This window comes from Neolamprologus brichardi, chromosome 23, assembly GCF_056152115.1.
Source record: "Neolamprologus brichardi isolate AB-2024 chromosome 23, ASM5615211v1, whole genome shotgun sequence".
In the NCBI taxonomy this organism is placed as follows: domain Eukaryota; kingdom Metazoa; phylum Chordata; class Actinopteri; order Cichliformes; family Cichlidae; genus Neolamprologus; species Neolamprologus brichardi.
Genome location: NC_142125.1, coordinates 6,871,599 through 6,892,500, shown reverse-complemented (window position 1 = coordinate 6,892,500; position 20,902 = coordinate 6,871,599). Strand labels below are relative to the sequence as shown.

Here is a 20,902-nt window from a genome sequence, read left to right as displayed (position 1 = left end):
GCAGTTAATACATTTCAGGCTGCTGGAGAAGCAGAAGCACCTTTGCATCTTTGCTAAAGGCAAAGCGCAGCAGTGGACGGATGAGGCGTGACTGCCATGGCTGCAAGGCTAAAAGCACGGCGCGTGTGAGAGGGTTTCAATGGCAGATCGTTTTGCATAAATGTGCCTTGAAGCCAGAGCTTTAAAATTTAGATGATCACATCCAGGCTGGGGATTTTTTTTTTTCCTTCAATCTGATTTTGGCATGTGGTTATGATGAAAAAACAGTGAAGACATGGATGCATTAGCTTTACCTCTCAAAAGCTGGCCAAGACATCTCTTCGCTGAGCTCCGAGCCCTCACTGCTCCCTGTATACATATAAAAAACATCATAAAAACATCCACTGAACATAAAAACTCTACTTCATAACTGTAGAGGTGCAAGTTTTACCAAGTGAAATGCCACTGGACAGAGTCGAGCTCTCTGCTTGTCCCCTGGTAGGACTGTGGCTTTCCATCACGCTGTCATCCAACAGATGGCGAGAGCCAGCATTGGGAAATGTAGCACTTTTAAACTCTACTGTATTTGTCTTATGGATAAAGCTGTGGAGACACAACAAAGCAGACAGAGTAGCACCAGTGTGTATGTGTGTGTGTATATATTTTTTAAACTATAGGACATACATATGAAAATTATTTCTTAAAAAAGATTAACAATAGAAACTGACTTGTAGCCCAGACTGTGGCACTTCCTGTGTCCGTAGGGCAGAAGGTTCCTGGGGGATGGAGGTGTTGCTGGGACTTTGGTTCCGTCTGGTGCTACCGCACATTTACGTCCACAGAGAGGAGATGCTGACGCTTCCTGACCTGTAAACAGAGTAAAACCACAACAGAAGAATAGAGATGTCATGTTCATGGTGTGTACAGAAAAAAAACCAAGTTAATTCTTTATTATTCTTATTATTTTAAAGAACTTTTAAATTCCACTTTAAGTGAAACAATGTAGGACATTGAAATGCACAGTGAAATTGAAAACAATCTTTGCGAATAAAGACATTAATGACAGTATAACAGGATCAATCAATTAAAACATGTTACTTTTTAACAACATTGGACAAATGTGTCATTTAATTTGAAAACAAAACAAAAACTATAATTTTTCTTATAACTGATATACTAATGTGCAAATTTGAAACTACTTGGACATTCAGTTCAGATTAAGTGAGACTAAACTCACCGACAAGATCCTCTTTGGAGGCGTTGGCTCGTGGTGTGCTGGTGCCCGGCTCAATCTTCTGTGACAATCTAAAGAAAAAAATGCAGCATAAATCAATTGAAAAATCTATTTCAGTACCCTACAATACTCTTCTGTAAATTCCTCATGATGAAAAGAAACAGTGATGATGTTTTTGGGGGTGACAGAGAAAAGCAAGCAGTACAATTAGCAGGACGGTCATCTCTCTTTTTCAAGAAATCATAACTATAATGCAAAAGCTTTGTTTGTTTGCTTCTTACTTGTAATTGTCATCCTCCACAAACTTCTGCAACTCCTCAATATACCTGACTGAGTTGAGATACTTCTGTATATGAGGCAACACTGGTATATCTGAGAAAGAGAAGATACAGGCAGACATGAAATTAAAAACACATGTGTACATGTGAGCCTGTGTAACACAAGCTGCCAGCATACTTTATGTTGGCTAGAATAATGGCCTGGAAAAAGGATAACATTAGTACTTTAAACCAAACACAGCTCCAGAGCAGCAGCCTCCTGAGTGTAGCTAGGAAATAGCTGTGTCTTAGTTTTAAGTACTTAAATGACCAACACCTATTTGAAACATCTGCATATTTTTAAAGAACATGAAAAACAACCGTTTTCCAGTAAGCTGTGGTTGTGTGCTGGAGGACTTTTAAACCCGCTGAATGTAGAATCTTCCTCGAAGGGTATTAGCCATTTTAAGCAAATATTTGTACTAATTCAAATGACTCACTTCCTGCTTCACTTTCAGTGAATAACAGTTTGAATAAAGCCTTAAGGTGGGATTTTTGGTGCTGCAAATGTGCCGGTCCACATACGAGTTTCTGGTTGGACAGAGTTTTCACCTATCCCAGACACGCTCGGGGATGGGAATTCAGACTGCGTATCGCTTAAAGTTGATGACGTAAGCGTGTGCCGAATTAATTGGTTGAAAAGAGGGCTGGAGAGAGGGAACAATCAGTTTCACTTCAGCTCTTCGTACGTTATAACTTTTGTGCTTTCTGCGGCTGGCTGATGGACCAACAACAGCACAAGCAAGAGTGGCATGTACCAGACACTTTGGACACTGCCTCCATCTGACAACAGTGCCCTCTGCAGGCAGACGAACAGTCACCGGATGGGACGAACCCTACCCATGCCGGACAAGTCTTGCTTTATTTATCCAACGCTGGTTTTTGATGCAACCACCCCAAATGTAACCACAGTGAAAAACAATCTGCTTTAACCCTTCTCTATATATGCACATACACATAAATATACATACTACACCAGCATAGGCATGTATCTGTTGAAGTCTCACCGTAGGTACAGGATCTCTGCAGGTCCGATATGATTCTGAGAATGTTATTCATCAGGTTTGATCTCTGTTCGTTCTCCAGTATGCTGCCCGTGGAGGGGTAGGCTGAATCTATATATGTCAGATCAGAAAGGTACATTCCTAAAAAGGGAGAAAAAAAGCAGATAGAAAGAGATGTCTGTTAAATTAAGAGAATCAGAGCACAACTCCCTCACGCACTCATCCTTCAGCGATCCAAGAGCCCCCTGCAAGCCAAACGAGTGACAGCGTCCATCTGTTGGAGGTGTTATTTTAACCCACAGCGGAGAACACAGGGAGTTTTCCTGACCGAACGCAGAGCTCAGCTCATTAGAAAGCAAACATGTAGACACAAACAAGGCCGGACACTGCAACAGAGCCAGATTTCCTTGGGTGCATGATGCAAGTGTCATGCAGCTGTGGGGTTCTTGGAGTCACATTCAGCTGGTAATTGCACACTGCTTGTTTGATATGGCAAAAACAGACAGGAATAAAAACCCTGCAAAACCCAATTTGCATATACTTTGTTCAAGCTTCAAAAAGACTTTTTCCCTCTGATTTTTTTCCCCAGTGGATGTGAACGAGTGCTCCGAGTAGATCTTCTCTTTAGCCTTTCCAGATCATGGCCATCTCTCTCCCCCCCCCTAACTCTCAGTGCCTATTTCTGGCTGAGATTCTTACTCTCATTAAATAAATATTAACATTAAAAGACAAACCCAGAAGCAGAAGTTATTAACAAGTTGAACTGATGGTGCGCATTTCCTTACAGTCCCCTCTTCTTTTCATTTTTCTTGCAGAATGGTTTTTTTTTTGGACACACCAGGGTCGAGATTGGGTGCAGATGTAAGAAAACTTATCACACAGCAGACTACATGACACCCACAACCCTCCCCTCCATGGAAAATGGTGTAATACACACAGCACTGCTGACACAGAGCCTAAACACACAACGGCAGGAGGAGATCCAACAGATAAAGGAGGTCACACTTTGTTTTTGGGATAACACACACACACACACACACACCTTATTAGAATTAGAGGGAAAGGGTGAGAACAGAAGAAAAAGTTTACAAGCGCTTTGCAACTCAGCAGTGAGTTGGGGAGAAGAGGAGGAAGAGAGAAATCCTAAAGGCTTAACCACTATAGCTTCTTGTCTGAGAGTATGTCAGGGATAACGGCGGTTAGTCATGCACAAATCCATACTGCCTGGAACACGCAGACAGAAGTATGAGTAGAGAAGCTGTGGTTTGCATACACAGGCACTTTGTATATGTTTACTTGCAGCAAAACTTGTACGAGACGGAAATAAATAAATAATCATGGCAAGCAGGCAGAAATTCAATCACAAATCAGGGAGAAAATTCTTCCAAAATGGTTAAGTAAGATCTTTTAAACATTACAGCTTAAACATGTATGAATAACACATTCAAGTAAATCACAATGGTGACAAAAAGCAAGTTAAGTCCAAATAAACTTAGAGTAAACCTGGAGTGACCATTTTGCACCAGTAGTGCCACGAATCATTTCTATCTGCCTGCTTTGGTCTCCGACTCTCACATCCAGCTGTTCTCTACAGGAAGAAGCTCCGAAACCCCAGCAGCATTACAATCAGCTTTTCTCGTTGCTACAGGGAAAAGCAAAAGGAGGGGAACTTCAAGTTGTAATTGAGGATGAAGAGGTCAAAGCAGTCCTGGACTCGGCAAAACACCTGAATTCAAACAGGCCTCGTCTCTTTTCTCCCTTATACAAAAACCACACAGGTCATTGTTAAGGATGGGACATTTCAGCAGCTCTGCCATTCTCTTTTTCAGTCTTTTTTTTTTCCTTTATCACTTATGACATCAGAGGTAGGCTGGGCGACTAAAATAAATAAATAAATAAAATAAAGGAGGGAGAAAAAAAAAAAAAAAGCAATCTTCAACACCCACACCCTCATCCCCCTTCTCCTCCCTTCTCTTCCTTCTTCCCCTCCCTCTTCAAGTCTCCCCCATGCTTTGTGAAAAACTCAAGGCATCAGTGGTGAGAGCTCAGTCTGTTGAAGTGGCCGGCTTTTGAACCATACCCCAGTCTGAGCACCAGGAAAGTTCACAGGGAGAAGTGCAGCTTTGGGAAGTAGGGCCTTGACTAAAGCCTTGCATTGTGATTTATTGCTACAGAACAGGAGGAGTGAGTAGAGGAGAGAACCTCTGAAGACTTGGACAAAGAGAGAGACAGAGACATGAGTCCTGCGCACTGCAGCCCGGTGAAGACAGACTATAATATACACGTGAAACCATAACTGCAGGAAAACATCCACCTCACTACTGGTAACAAAAAGGTAAACGCTGGCCGAGTTTTATTCTGTTTTCAATTTTGATTTTGGAGTCAGTGAGTGTGTGTGTGTGTGTGTGTCTGTCAGCAAGATGGCGTTTTGTGTGTGTCTGGGCAGCTGTGAGAGCTCTGGCTGAGAGGTTGGAGAGGTTAGGACGTTTCGTGACTGGAGGTTACATCTGCAGACAGAAACATTTAGCAACGCTTCTTTGGCTATCCCCTGGAGTCTGACTGAGAAATACCGTGTACAGCATACTGAGAAGTGTATCGTGTATACATTTAACATATGTAATGTATATGAGGCCAACAAAGAAATCTGGTGAGAATTTATGATCCTAGTTGTATTAAGGAAGGGCAGAAACAACTGAATTCAGAAAGTACAACTATTTCTGGTGTGCAGGGCCATGATTTACATCAGTTAAGTAAAACTATTTTAAAAAATATACAATCAATGAGTTGTTTCATCTAGATGTGAGAATGGAGAAACAGACAAGATCTTAAACTTGCTCTGAAAATGACATTAAACCTTACCTGAGGAGAAAGAAAAAGCCAGAGAGAAGACAAAAAGAAAACTGGGACATTCCAGCAAAACACTTGAGGGAGAGTGATCAGCTCAGATGGAGAGATTTGAGCTCTGCTTCTAGGCCTGTTTATTTTTTCTTGGCTTTTGGTTTCCTAATACAGTCTGAACCTGGCTGCTAACAGGGGTACAGGGATGTAGCCGAGTTAACCTGGTGGAAATCGGGGTTAGGCCAATAAGTTCCATCTGTACATTCAGACGTGGTGACATCTCATCTCATCTCACAGCCCCTTTTGGAAGGCTTAAAAGTGAGCAGATTGTTTCTATGACAGTTTATAAGCTCCCAGTTCAGGGTCGTGTTAAGGGAAAAGATAAAAATGCAGTGTAAGCCAACCTTAACCACATCCTCTATCAAATACACCCCATGGACATAAGACACTTCAGTCTCAACCTTGTCATGATGGCAAACGCTTTGAACACTAATAACATCAATATGGTGCTCTTCCATATCAGCAACTCACAATTATCTTCAAATGTTTTTTGCTTACGTCCTGGTCTGTTGGTGGTATCTGTGGAAACATTCCGCTCGCTACAAAGCCACATCTGTGAATGCTGTAAAGGTCCGTGAGAGACACGCAGACCTTCAAAAAGCCAGTGTTTGAAGTAAAGGCAAAATGAGCGATGGCGAAAAGGGCTAAGAAAACACTGCACGAGCATGCTCATTTTTCCGCTTAGAGTAATAAATCATAATATCGATACCTCTAATAATTCAGGCTGGAAAAATAAGTGGGAGAAAAAAAGATAAAAAAGATAAAGGGGAGGCAGGAACAGCTGTCTGAGAAATATCCAGAACATTCCATGCTGAAGCACCAGCATTCGGCTCTACCTGAACCGTGACTGCACAAAGGACAGGCTTTAAAAACGGGTCATTACTTACAATCCACGCATAAACCAACCATACTCTTAGCCTTCACCTTAAGAGTTTTAAATCACAGCAGACCATCTGTTTGATGTCTTTTCTATTTAAAGTTTGCAAAAGTCCCACGACAAGCCAGTCAGGCAGTGCGTGGCCCATCAGAGTCAGTTACCTGCAGCCCTCCCCACCAGTCCCTTCATAGACTATGCTATAACTCGGCACGAGACTCATAGCTCACCCAGCCAGCACCAACAAACCGCTGCGATGTTTGGGCAGCAGGCATGCATCCAATCGTATCTTGCATTTTTAACCCGTGTCAATGCTAGTCTCAACTGATTTTGTCTGCAAAACGCAGCCAATTAGAGAAGCGGACAAAGATAACATCCTGGATAAAGTCTTATACAAAAACACTGCTCCTGCACTACTGTGTGCACATGTTAAACCCAACCACAGAACTACAAGTCTGACACATTACATATCTCTTAAAACTCAAACCGACATTATGAGCCACACAAACTTTTAGACTTTATAAGGACGTATAAAAACTAGTGGAGGATAAAGTCAAGGATAGTCACAGGAAACTGTTGTTTGAACTGTGAAGCTCATTAATGAGAGCTTGGACACAGCTGAACAGACTGGTCACCGTAGGGAGGAAGAGGTCAGCCAGGAGGTCAGGGTAAATAGTTACATGCCTCCACTTCACCCGTCTAAGTAGAGCCAGTGGACAACAAGCGTGTAATGCAGTGTGCAAATTTATGTGTTCTTCCTTGTTGATTTAGCTAATAGAAAGCATGTGAAGTCTGAGGTTTGAGTTTAAGGCTAGGTGTGACTCAGAAGAGAAATAAAAACCAAGGAAAAGTATGCACGAGTGGCCAAAGAATGTACTAAATCAGAAATTTTAAACCATCCAGCCAAACAAACATTCATATAAATTCTTTTTTTTTTTTAAAATTTTTCCCCCTCCTTGCTCTCCTGGATCGCCTGACCTTCCTGAAAGTAATTTTTGCTGCACAAAACCTGAAGCAGCAATCCAGATATTCATTTATTTATCAGTTATCAACCAAAGAGCACGCCAACCAGGACAGGTGAAGCTACAGCTAATCTATCAACCTAGCTAGGTTAATTTTAAATTAATTTTCACCAAGAAACTGGCACTGTTGTGGAGGGTTACATCAATAAACATAAAAGACACAAAATTAATACCAACCTATCGGTGGAGCACACACAGAACAGTCCCAGTTTCTCACGTGACCCATTGCGAAAACAAATTAGCCACGTCTGACTGAGCAAATACACTATACAAAAGGAAGATGCAAGTTTATGGTGTCATCAGTTGGTTTTTTCATGCACAAGAATGAATAATGCCAAAGATGTGTGTGTGCGTCGTCTATTCTATAGCAGGGGAAGCAAGAGGAAGAGTGTCATGTAATAATGACAGTGTTGGAAATCTCAGTCATTACATTAAGCACAGCACAGACAAAAGGATGACCCTGAGTTTCTGTGCATTTAAGTGCATGTTATGAACGCAGACTAAGACGGGGAACCCGCTTTCCACAAAGACCAATTGATTTCAGGGCGGATGAGTGGGTGGGAGCAAAGTAGAGGAAGGGTGGGACTGTACCCTAATCTACAAATAGACCTCTGACCCCAACAACAGTCTCACCCCACATGTTTATAGAGTTTCCCCCACAGAAGAAGGAAAACAGATGGGGGGCCCGTAGGGCCTCAGGGTGGTTTTGGGGGAATCACGCCTCACTAACATAGCATCATCAAGGACGACAGTTTAGTAGCTAGAAAAGCAGGAGGTTGAAATAACTTGTTGGTAAGGGTTAGTTTTGTTAAAAATACAGGCCACCATCAACTTAACATTCAAGTTATAACGTTTAGTGGATTGCCTTAAGTTCCAGTAAAAACCTCCAGTATCCGTTTGTGGCTCAGGTTTTCTAATAAAAAGAAAATCCTACTGTAATTCTTTGCATCTGCCCTCATTTCCCTTTTAGTTTTACACCATGAACTGATATAAAACACTCCCATTACTTACTGTACCGCAATGTCATTTGTATTCCATTTTAGAAGCGGCATTTAAAGTTTCTTCAGTTTTGATTAAGCTTTTACGAGTTTTCCGTGTTTTTAGCACTCCTGTGTGAATGCTGCTTTTTTTTGGGTTTGTTTTTCTTCTCATTAACTGCTTCATAATGTCAGCGCTTTTACTACATCCCCGCTCATGCTGAGTTATCCTCCCAAAGCCATTTATTTACTCACATTTTCATCCTATCCTTCATCAAAAGCAAGTTAGATCGCTTCTTTGTCGGCTGTTCTGCGCACACTTCTGTAACCTATTGTTTCAGCAAGCGCAGGAAAAGTTTGACTTTGAGTTACTCATGTAACTCAGCTCTGTCTGATGTCATGAACAGAAAAAAGCTGCTGCTGTTGTTGTTGTTGCCGTTTCCACGTTGTTCCTTGAATGAGAATATACTTCAGTCATCCCTATTTTCCCTATTTTGTTCTCACGTTCCCTTCTTTTTGTAACCAGTGATGAGGTGTTTGGAGATATTTTGGACTTATTGTGGGAAAGTCTGAGGAACAGATGAGGGAGTGGAAGCAGAGGATTTTGGAGGCTGGGAAAAACATTGACTTTGAAAATATAAATAAATTCTATCCAAGTCATTCTCTCCCACTGGCTGGACTGCAATCCATCAAGAGAGAGACTGACACATTAGAAACCCACCATGGGCGCTGAAACAAACATGCTGCAGACTGATATTATACATATGTACAGGAGGTTACAAACTGAAGCAAAAACAAATCTAAAGTTTCTCATTAAGGTATTAAGCTCCCATGTGTCACCAACATAGCTTTAAAAAGGCACCACAGATTTTATTCTCCAACTCTATGGAACATTAAATGAGGGATAAACATCATTATCTTCATAGTTATCCCCTTGTACAGACTTTTAATACCGCTGCGTGACACGTTGGCTCATAATGTTCTATAAGCTTCAAATCTAGTGACCTCAAAGGACACAGCATGGTTTACATCAATCTCATACTCACATACATACTTTGGTGCTCTAAGGAAACAAGTAAACCCAAACATCTCCTCACTGCAGGGTTCAAGCACTTAGGCTTATACTTTTCTCCTGGCTTATGGAACATGTACTTCTCCACTAGCTGAGACTACAGTTAAACTACTTATGTAACCACTTGAGCAGACATCTGGATCAGTTCCGCCATCTTCACATGAAATCACAATCAACTGGCTCTTCTCAGAATTTCTGGACATAATATAGAGCAAGACTGTGTGTAAACAGCCTAATAAACAGCACACTTGTAATTAAGTTTCTCCACGCAGTTGTTCAGATTTTCCTTTTAATTTATCACTTGTCTGTTTGGCATTCCTTCTAAAGTACACACTTCATTCACCTGTAACCAAACACTTACAGGTGTATGACAATCTCCATGCAGGCAGTTTATAGTAAATATTTGTAATAGTTTTCTTTAGGTGACAAATGAATATATGTTTTTTTGCAATTATGCACAGTGAAACCCAAGGTTATAAGAGTGCCTGCCATATGGCCATCTCTGTGAAGTCAGCCTCAACAATCATTATGCTGTCTATCCGAATATTACAAGCTAATTTTTCCCTGCCAGGAGGAAAATAAACAGATGTCTTACTTAATGACTTCTCTAGTCATTTCCTCTCTTGCAACAATCATAATATAATTATAACATCAGTCTCTACATGAACAATCTAAAAGGTAGACGAAAGCCAGTTTCTCTCCAGAGGAAACTGGCTGTCATTGTGCTGTCAATGTAAATATAGTACGCCAAGACCAATTTGAAATGCAGTTAATTCAGCATGGCGCCCATTCTCATTTTGTAATTCGTAATTTGGTTTTTGTATAGTTTGTTTTTTCATATGTGGGCAAGTGCGGTGAACCCCTTTATGTTTTTTTTTTGATCATTTACAAAGTGACTAAAAACATAAAACAAAATAAAGTGCAACTACAGTTGAAGTGCAGAATTTGCATTTATAATAGTGTAATGGTTCATACAGTGGAGTGACTGTGGATTGAAAAGAAATTAACCCACAGCACAGACAGGGGCATACAAAAAGAGACATGCAGACAGGGGAGTGCGGACAATCAAAGAGATACTGTAAGATAGATAAGGAAGTGCATACCCTGCAGTGCATGACAGAGATGCATGAGATCATACTACTGCCAAAAAGATGGAGAAAAAAAAAGGCATGCAGAGGTGACCGTTTGTCAGTCCTTCACTGGTTTCAAATGGACTACACAATTTTTTGCTAGTAAGGCAGCGCCAGCAAAAAAAATAACAATCCTATTCATATTAAAGTAGAAAATTGGTTTAAATGTTTCTTATTTGGTATACTACTTAAAGTCTTGATCTCCCATGTGCTTTTAGTTAACTGTAACTGAAAAGGGTGGAAGGAGCACTAAACAGAGGGAGCAAAGAGGAAGAAAAGCAATGAAAAAAAAAAAAGGGGAAAGTCAAGAGGATGGGGCTTTCACATTGAAAGAAAGTGCCAGAGAATTCTGTTAAGAATAAAAAGGAATGAGAGTAGTTTATGTATGAGAGGATTTGCCTCAGGTTATGTTCACGATGACTGACCTGAAAGGCAAAAAGGGGCCATGACCCATTTTCTACCACCATTACTTTCTTCCATCTTTAACCTCTTACTGTTTCTCAACCACTTGACAATATATTCTAAGTGAAATAATACTTGCAGCCTATAACTTGCACATCAAGTTTGTGACCTTAAGCTAACTTGGTACTACACATTCTTGCTTCCTGACTCCAAAAACACAATGTTAATGTCCTGATGGCTGCATCCATCTTTTATACACAATGCAGAGCCTGAGGAGAAACAATCAAGGAGTGTGAACTCATGCATATATGGACAGATGTGTACTACTGCCCAAGTATAAAAAGATACGTTACCAGATGTTCTTTAAACACAGGTGAGCTTTGTGTTTTTCTTTTAACAGCCCTTACAGGCCTGAACCAATTTAGATGTTTTTTTTCCTTCTTACTCAAAAGGGCAGTCTGCTTGTTCTGGCGAAACACTGTCAATGTTGTACCTTTACAACACACTACTGACCTCTCAGCATCTCCTGGAATGTCTTTGATATGCTACGTTTCCATGAAAAGAGACTAGGCCCCTCATACTCATAATGAAGGTAGGAGCTGAGACAGCGAAGGGATAGAAGAAAGGGACTGCAAGTAGGTGCTAAGGCAGGCAATAACTGATAGATGAGCTGTGATGTTACAGTTCTGTTCATGCCTCGTACGCTTTATGAATATGAAGACTTTGTGGAACTGATAAGTTTAAAAAGTCAGCCACAGTTTAGAAGAGAAGACACTTGAAGACTGATAGTGCTGACGCTGCTGGTAAAGTCATTAGCAGCTCTCACTAAGGTCAGCAAGGATACAGTACCTGGTTACGCTGTCAGACACACAAGCTGCTGGAAAAACATACAACCATGAAAATGAATAACATCTCTGAGTAGTCATGCACACAGAGTATTCAATCATACAGACAGACACACGAACTTAAACATACCATTTAAAAGGCGCGCACACACACACACACACACACACGCACGCACGCACACATACACGCACACACACCCTGCAGATCTAGAGTACTAACTGTAATTCTGCCCCCTTTCAACATTGTTCCAAGTGACATAATTGCCAGAATTCCTGAAGAACCACAATGGCGTCATATGGGAGACACACAGCGCCTGAGTTTCAGGGTGGAGGGTAGGCCATAATGATGTGGCATAGAGAAAAGACTGACTGTGAAGAGTGATGGAGGGGATTAGGAGGGATAGAAAGTCTTGGCCTTGCATAGGACCAGGTCGGGTGTTAAATTGAGCAGTACATGAGACTGTGAGAGCGCTTTGTGTTTGTATGCTGATGAGAAACAGAACAAAAAATCACAAGGGGAAACAGCTTTGCACATATTTTTGATTGATTTCTGACTTAATCTCACATCCATTAGTGACTGCCTGCATGCATGTTTGGAAAATATAATTTAAATAAAATATAAATACCCAACACCTGTGCTGGCATGTTTAACTGTGTCAAGGAAACTGCATTAGGGTTAATTTGTGGTTGGTGTGTTTCAGGTGAGGCCAGTGCAAATAGCCAACCTAGTTACAAAGGACAGTAACATTATATCTAAGCTGTGGAAGTAGTAGGTCAGAAGCCAGGTATTTATATTTTAATGTCATGGTTGAACAACGTGGAATAGACTTTATATCTAAAAAAAAAAAACCCACAACTATACAGCCAAGTGGCACTGAATTTCCTACTGAGGTGCATGGCCACAACATATCTTTTACACCCTCTTAAGGCTGGAGTACTCCCTCAATTATATGCAAAAGGTTTTTACGCTATGCTAAAAAATGCCAGCAGCTTAGTGAGGTGCTTTTTAGCAGCCTGTGCTGCATGCTAACCACCGTTTCCTGTTGCTAAGAACTGAAAAATGCTCAGCTACGGATAAAATCTGTCTCATTACTGTCACTTTAAAAATCACACTGAAGGACAGGTGAGACAAATACGGTAACGATACGATAACAGTGGAGCAGATTATACTGCTCTGTTCTCAAACGACCCATGTCTGTAGCAGATGACATCCCCAGCATGGCACATTATTGTTAAAAAGCTTGTTGATACATTTAGCTTGATGTGGGTCTGCCATGTAAGCATCGATCAGCAAGAATCAGGTAACTGTAACACATTAGGTTGCCATTTTGTGTCATATCAATAAAAGTGTATCTGTTGTAGGGGAAAAGAAGCTAAGAAGAGACTGTGCTTTGCAAGTCCCAACTTAAAAATAAATGAAGTTTCCATCCATTTTCTGCTGCTTGCTCCAGTATCTACAGTACAATCCAGAAACTGGAAGTTGATTCCTGTGGTCAACTTGCTGAGAAGTATCATAATTTCTAAAAAGGGTTCCTGATTCCTACAGTTGGGGGAAAATAACAAAACAAAAAAACAACTTTAAGTAGGATCTTATAGAAGCCGGGAGGATGGGAGTTTGTCTCTGTCCTAGACTAAAGAAGATAAACTAAATTCAAGGGCAGGATGAAGATAGAGATAAATCAGCAACAGTTAGATATCATACCTCCTTAATAGGGGGAAACCAAGAGAACCTCTGAAAAATGGGGTGTCTGTCAACAGGGGAACTAACGAAGACAGAAAGCAGACGTAAGCCAGTTGGCTGGACAGATGTGTTCTCTCTTTCACTATTTCCACACAAATAACAGTCTGTGGGAGCAGTACGTGACAAATTCTCGACTGGATACTTTCCTAAACAATTAGATTGTCTGCTGATATTTTTTTTAAGAAAGTATTTGAAGCTTCTTTTTTTTTTTCTATTTCATCAAAATTCTATAACCCTCTGCTCTGGAAAAGCAAATAATTAACAGTCTTGCTGTTTTTATTCATTGTACACAAAGAAAAAGTTGTTTCCTTAATTCCTAAGGTCGTGTGTTCTTTCAGGGAGGCCTGGAGGGAGTACCAGTAGCTGCCCATCTATCCATTCAGTCAGCCAGCAGCAATGCAAGGGCTGATGTGGCGTCTGTGCGCCTTGCTCTGCCTCTCCCTCTGGCAGGAAAGTTACTGCAGGAGCTCCAGGGAAGCCCGGAGGACCAAAGAGCCTTCTCTCCACAGGAGTAAAAGAGCTCCTCTGGATCCTGATGCCAAAAAATGCTCTTATACCTTCCTTGTACCCGAGCAGAGAATCACAGGTAGAAAAGATGCTATTTTTCGAAAAGTACCCTTAGTACAATATGGTTGAACTAGTCTCTCTTTTGCTTTCCATTACATCAAAACAGCTTCTTATTAATCTCTTAAATCACATCTGTCATCAGGTCCAATCTGTGCCAGCACCACAGGCCCAGAGCCAGACAAGGAAAGAGTGACCCGTATGGAGATTGCAGATGTGCGGGATGTGCTCAACAAACAGCGCCGTGAGATTGAGACGCTGCAGCTGGTGGTAGATGTGGATGGTAACTTGGTGAATGAGATGAAGCTGCTGCGGAAAGAGAGCAGGAACATGAACTCCAGGGTGACCCAACTATATATGCAGCTGCTACATGAGATCATCAGGAAGAGAGACAACTCCTTGGAGCTCGCCCAGCTGGAGAACCGTGTCCTCAATGTGACCTCAGAGATGATGCGACTGGCTTCAAGGTATAGGGAGCTAGAGGCCCGTTTTGCCACAATGGCCGGAGTGGTCAACAACCAGTCCATTCTCATATCTGTACTGGAGGAGCAGTGTATGAGGACGCTGGGACGCAGCGAGTTGCCTGCAGTTCCCCCTCTGGTGCAGGTGGTACCGCAGAATATACCAGTCAACAACCGTTTCACCAATGAGATACAGAGGGACAATAACAACAGGGAGTTCTCCCGTGGACCACGCATCAACCCACCTACAATAAGCCCTTTTGGGATTGACCCTCCACCACCGCAAGGAACGCTTACCTCTGATGGTAAGTACACATTTAAAATGGCAAAGACTGAGGAATAACTGAGGACTGTAAAACAGTCAGGAATCTAATGACTTTAAGTAGGCTGACGCTGAGCAAAAGTAAGATGTCTTAAGTAACTGTCAGAAACTGTGCTAATTGTACACACAACTACTAAAGTATAATTAGCTAGGGATTGCAATTCAAAACCTAATTTCTCGCAACAGTTGGTACTGTTGAGGCACAGTTGGCTCATGCTTGGCATGCTACAGAGGCAGTGAAATCATACATTCCTATGATCCCACTTGGCTGCTTGTACTGGCAGCATGACACCGAGCATATGCACTAAATTAGTGGGATGGGATTAGGCCTCTTTTAACAGCATTAAGAAGACTTGGTAAAATGGGAAAAGATATATCTTCAATTGGATAAGTAAAGGGGCAGGGTATAGTTAAAGTACCCATCCACTGGATTTGCCCAAGAAGTCTGAGAACCCTGCACTAAAATAACTCATCAGATAAAATCCTCTAAATAGACAAAGCTCCTTTGTTCTTTTCTTCCCAAAAAAAAAAAAGTTGACCATCCTGACATCTGAGAAAGATAATCGCCAATGTGAAACTAATTTGCAAGGTAGACTGCTACTTGGAAATGGCTCCTAAAACTTGGTCCGGGCGCTTGTATTTTGACTGGCGATTAAAGTATGGGGAAGAATGTTGAAAGGGGTTATACAATCCCTGAAACGGTGAAACAGACAAGGGGGAAAGCAAAACAAAGCCTGTCTGAAAAATGATGGGTCAGAACCAGACAAATTTAAGGGCCAAGATAAACGTATTTTTGACAGGGTCACAGTTTAACTACATTATCGTCATCATCTTATCAAGTTTAAACCAATACATTTCACAGCTTATTTGTAAATTACCCTTTACTTTCAGTCATTTGGTATGCATGTCTATGACGAATTATAAGGCATATATATATATATCGATATACATTGAAATGTTTCCTTCAAACTATAGTAAACAATGGAGTCTGAACATCCTCGGCTGGGCAAACTATATGAAAGCACCCAAAATTCACCTTAAAAAGGTATCAGAATGAGAAAAACAAAACAAAAAAAAAACATATTTTTATATCAGGAAATATTTGAGAAAACATGCACCAATGCCATAAAACTGCATCTATGATATGGCAAAGTATCACCTATTCTGGGCTTTACATATGGCAGAGTTAAATAATGACATAAAATTCAGATGTATACTATTTTGGAAATAATTAGGTCAGTTTTTCTGTTTATGATCATTCAGGCGGCATAGTTAGACCTTAGCATTATGATATTTTTGCTTTGTTTAAAAGGCATCAGCTCACAGTCACAGCCCTGTCATTGCAAAAAAGAAAAAAAAAGAAAAAATTAAAAGTCTATACAAGAGTTAATGCCTATACAGTCATTTTAAATGTGTGTTAATCCCAAGTGTCTGGTTTCTCATGAAAGCCCACATCAATCAGTGAAACCGTTCTTCTTAAATCACAGACCTGTCGCCACCTCCACTGACATTCAAATAATGACATGCTTCTTTTAAGCTCAAAGAGCAGAGGAGCATATTTTAAAAGCCTCCACATAGAAAAAAAATCTCCAAAGAAACACAAAGGTAGAAGACGGCATGAGGTGAGGAAGTGCTCGTGGGAGGTAAAATTGCAGAGACTGAACTTGTAAATGACAAGAAGACCGCGTATCCTTTTAACTACCTCTAGTGATGTAGAGTTCCTCGTCTACCTTACCAAGCTGTAACTGTCTGCTTAGTTATCAGCCGAATAAAGTGTATTTGAACTGACAGACATACTACAAACAACATTCTGACCATATCCTTACTGACCTTATCCATCAGCTGCTGTTTTCACTCGATTAGTGCTGCTCCTTCATGATCGAGATAAAAAGGTATAATAGGAAGATTTAATTTTGTTTTTTTTCCTATGGAGTTTTTATGGATGCGTTTTTGCAGCAGACAGGATAGATCTAAAACAAGGAGGGAAAAGTGTAAAACAGAAAGCCACCACAGGTCCTAGCAGGCCCTCTCCCATGTAGGTTCCATACAAGTATAAATACGCACCGCTTCACCACAGTTTGGTCTAGATGAACCAACTACTATGTATTATACTGGGTACCTATGTGCTTTCAGAGAGTCTACCACAGGCCTCTAGACTAGACAGACAGACCCAGCTTGTGTTGATACTGGTTTAATAAATATTCACAGAGAGAAAGAAGAAATGTAGCCGGTTTAGATTCAGCTGCTTCAGCTCAGCTCTGGTGCAGCGCCACCTCATAGCTTTGACTGAAGGTGGAATCTAGGTGAATATTAAATAACAGCTTTGGTGTGCAGATGAAAGCTTATGTAACTTCAGACTGGGATGTTTGGGCGGTCAGAGCAAAGATGTTAATTTCTTTGTCTTCCCTTTTTAATCTAGTTTATAACGACTTCTGTATGTGAACTACAAAGAGTGACATTTAAATCAGGACATAGTCAAGTCTTATTATTCAGAAGTTTCCAATTGTGTGCAAGTCAGATAATTTGTGTTGTTTAATAATTAAATAAAGAAAAAGAGATTAAGATTCTGTAAATTAGTCAAAGATATGGTAATACATGGCTTTTTAGTGCAAGTTACGGCTCATCTTAGTATCATGCGTACCCTTGTCCTCAAAATTATCACCTATTAAAATCACCACTTGGGTTTCTCAATATTAACAATATAATTTATATTCAGATTAAAATATCACAAATGAGTGTTTATCAGTATTAATGTTCAAATAAGAACCGCTTATTTATCTTCCTCTTCTACATCATTTACAACACCAGGTCCCTTCAATGACTGCTACCAGGTGCGAAAGGCAGGCTACACCACCAGTGGTATGTACCTTCTTAAGGCAAACGGCAGTGACCGACTGATCCAAGCCTGGTGCGAGCATGGCCTCGACAATGGAGGATGGACAGTTATGCAAAGGAGGAAAGATGGCTCTGTTAACTTCTTCCGTAACTGGGAGAACTACAAGGTAAGTTTACTGAAAAGGAGTTTAATGAAGTAACAGCAGGTCATGTGATAAGAATTTGGCATTTCAAGAACACAAATGTACAATAACAGTAGGTTTAGGGCCACTAGCCAAGAATATGTAGCTTACCCTGCAGATGATCATAAAATCTATACTGAACCTATGATTGGTTAGTTGCTTATGCCAATGGCCCAAAAATAAAGTGACAGATAAAGAGACTCTGTATCACTCTTTTCACAAGTCCCACCTTCAAGAGAGCAATGCCAACAAAATTAGTAAGTTTGTGCAGCCCACCCCTTTCCTTAGCAGCCCAGTCTCTGTGGTTCGTTTTAAGGTCACTTAGCAAGCACTTGTTCAAACAGTGTAAATAGCTTAGTGGTGGATTTCCTCACACTGAAACTGCAGCCAAGAACTGAATCCAGGGACAAATGTATGCAATAAGAGAGCCCCAAGGGCTGAGAGGGAAACGCAGCTCTCCTCTCAACCCCACTGGAAATGACCCCTGTGTCTCTACTTCCCATGTCTCAGCCTTATGAGAGAAGATGGCCTTTTTTTCCCTGTGTCATTTCTATCAAAATGCCTGACCTCTGTTTTCTCTGTATGTGATGAAGGCAAATTGCAGGAGTTTCCTTGAGTCATAAATTTTGGATTCATGTATTAATACAGTCATGGTGATTGGATTAGGGACAGAAAACACTCGTGCAGTTCTCCACTTGCTGCATTCAACTCTCCATCTACAACACTGCCAAATCATCGCTGGCTTTGCTGTTCAACAAATTTGTTGAGCTAGAAACCGCAGATCGCAACCTTAACACATTATCATTTCAATGGGAAACAGATTTGATTTCAATTCACTTGATTGCAAGGAGAAAACTCTTATAAACACAGCTCCCTGGCAAGAATTCATAATAACCTCACTCCGTTTTAATGTTTGTGTTCGTTGGAAACGATTTGCCTTCACTGACCACAGAAGCAAAAGATCTATTCATTCACCATTTAGCTAAACCGCAGTATCCAGCTTACGTAAATTAGTACTACACGTATAAAAGTAGTGACACTGAAATCACAAGTGAAACTGTCGTACTGTCATAATGTGGTGCCTGTCCCCTGCAGAAAGGCTTCGGTAACATAGATGGCGAACACTGGCTCGGCCTGGAAAACATCTACAATCTTACGAAACAGGGTGATTACAAGCTGATGATAGAGCTGGAAGACTGGACAGGAAAAAAGGTGTATGCCGAGTACAGCAGCTTTCATCTGGAGTCTGAGAAGGAGGGCTACCGGCTGAGGCTAGGCACCTACCAGGGCAATGCTGGTGACTCCTTTAGCAGTCACAACGGCAAACAGTTCACTACACTCGATCGTGATAAGGACTCCTTCTCTGGTAGGAGGACATATTGGTTACATTAGTTTGAAATAATTCATGCATTACACTGATCTTATTTTCTGAGCCTGGGTTCTTCTCTTCATTAGGTAACTGCGCCCACTTCCACAAGGGCGGCTGGTGGTACAATGCCTGCGGACAGACCAATCTGAATGGGGTGTGGTACAGCGGGGGAGTTTACCGCAGCAAGTTTCAGGATGGAATCTTCTGGGCAGACTACGGGGGCGGTTTCTACTCCCTAAAATCAGTCCGCCTCATGATGCGGCCAATTGACTAGGACCATGAACTGTGGTTCTTTCAGATGCATCTCAGTCTCCATCCTTATCTTTCTCTACCCATAAATAAATAAATACTGTAAAGGCAGAAGCAGGAATCTCTGCCACAGCTAAGGAAGAGGTAGTGACATGTTTATGGCCAACAGTCCACTCTGTGGCTAGTCAACTGTTACGCTGACATGAAGACTGATACCACTGCCTTCCCCAAGTAACTACTCTCCATCTCCTATCAGTGTGGACAGTCCATGAAGTTCCCTGAGGCCTTTTAGTATGACTATGTCCTATTTTACTCACTCTTCTTGAGATTAAGTATGTTATAAAGGGAAATTATTATTTACTACAGTGATGAGATTTCTTCTGAGCAGCTAATGGTGACTTATTGAAAGTGTTCCCCATAGGATGGGGCATTGAATAAACTGCGATGTTTAATCGTGGTAGCATGAAAAATTAATGCAATCTAAAGTAGTGCTGAGAAGACCTGCCAAACAGTGAGAGGAAATAAATAGTTCACCTACTGTCTACCGTTTCTACTGGATTTCCTGGACTTCTGGGGCAACAACCGACCCCCAGCACCAAACCCACAAACCCACCGACTGAACAGAAACAGAACCTGTGCAACGATGTGCTTGTTCAATGTGCGTATGGCTGAGATGGCTTTAGTATGTAAATATCTTTGGCTTTATTTGTGAAAGTTAATTTAAAAAGGTTGTGATTCTACTCAGGCCAAATGTTCACAATGTCATCACTCTGCCATTCTTTGTTATTTAACAGTGTATTTATATTTAATATAGTCATGCCATTGTTATATCTAGCCCTGTAACAATACAATTCTTTACACTTTTCTTATCCAGTGTAGAAATACATCAGTAGCACTTCAACACACATACACACGCGCGCGCGCAAACACACAAGACAAAACTATCTGGAGTGGATATCTAGTTGACTTTAGGATGGACAAGTTGTGACATGAGCTACCAGCCATCAGAGAGGAATTAAATTCTTTCATAAACAATAAAATGTCTCACTTTTCACTACACTTCTTGTTCTAATAAACAGCAAGACTTTCATAAAATCATTTCCCACACGAATACACTTGCAAGTGTCACTGTGTAAAATATTAGCACAGCAATTTTATTTATAAAGGATGACAGCATCGCCTAAAATAAGCCACTATATTGGATCTGATTTAGTTGCAATCCAAGCTCAGGGAGACTTCCAAATTAAAGGAAGCGAACAGAACAGAAATTAGCTCTGACCACACACGGGGACTGCATTTCCAAATTTACAGTAGGTCAGATGTGAGACAAGAATTGTCATTTATGTCCCCCTGTTTAGCCGGAGATACAAAGCCATCTCAAGTTTTTCAGAAAACTTAATAAAGCAACATAAACTACCATAATTA

At 41.0% G+C, this 20,902-nt stretch overlaps 2 protein-coding genes across 4 annotated transcripts in view; one reads left to right on the top strand and one right to left on the bottom strand.

Annotated features, from left to right (window-relative positions):
- The window catches only part of ralgps2 (Ral GEF with PH domain and SH3 binding motif 2), a 70,188-nt gene that overhangs the window by 6,553 nt on the left and 42,733 nt on the right, over nucleotides 1-20,902 (bottom strand). For all 3 annotated transcript variants that reach the window (XM_087835825.1, XM_087835824.1, XM_087835826.1), the window contains exons 10-15: nucleotides 2,538-2,675; nucleotides 1,495-1,585; nucleotides 1,217-1,284; nucleotides 708-846; nucleotides 431-582; nucleotides 294-348 (exon numbers count right to left, since the gene is read on the bottom strand). In XM_087835825.1, the coding sequence (XP_087691951.1) occupies nucleotides 294-348; nucleotides 431-582; nucleotides 708-846; nucleotides 1,217-1,284; nucleotides 1,495-1,585; nucleotides 2,538-2,675 (643 nt within the window). The remainder of the gene's footprint in view (nucleotides 1-293; nucleotides 349-430; nucleotides 583-707; nucleotides 847-1,216; nucleotides 1,285-1,494; nucleotides 1,586-2,537; nucleotides 2,676-20,902) is intronic.
- On the top strand, nucleotides 4,521-20,582 carry angptl1a (angiopoietin like 1a). The gene is made up of 6 exons (XM_006790117.2): nucleotides 4,521-4,869; nucleotides 13,834-14,081; nucleotides 14,205-14,825; nucleotides 17,651-17,844; nucleotides 18,955-19,225; nucleotides 19,315-20,582. Exons 2-6 carry the CDS (start codon nucleotides 13,892-13,894, stop codon nucleotides 19,500-19,502), a joined length of 1,464 nt encoding a protein of 487 aa, XP_006790180.1. The 5' UTR covers nucleotides 4,521-4,869; nucleotides 13,834-13,891; the 3' UTR covers nucleotides 19,503-20,582.

What these genes read in the sequence shown, in the direction of transcription:
- angptl1a (XM_006790117.2), top strand. Translation starts at nt 13,892, where the DNA reads ATGCAAGGGCTGATGTGGCGTCTGTGCGCCTTGCTCTGCCTCTCCCTC. An exon ending in AGGAACGCTTACCTCTGATG is followed by an intron (nt 14,826 to 17,650) that starts GTAAGTACACAT and finishes TTACAACACCAG; the next exon opens with GTCCCTTCAATGACTGCTAC. An exon ending in TGATAAGGACTCCTTCTCTG is followed by an intron (nt 19,226 to 19,314) that starts GTAGGAGGACAT and finishes TCTCTTCATTAG; the next exon opens with GTAACTGCGCCCACTTCCAC.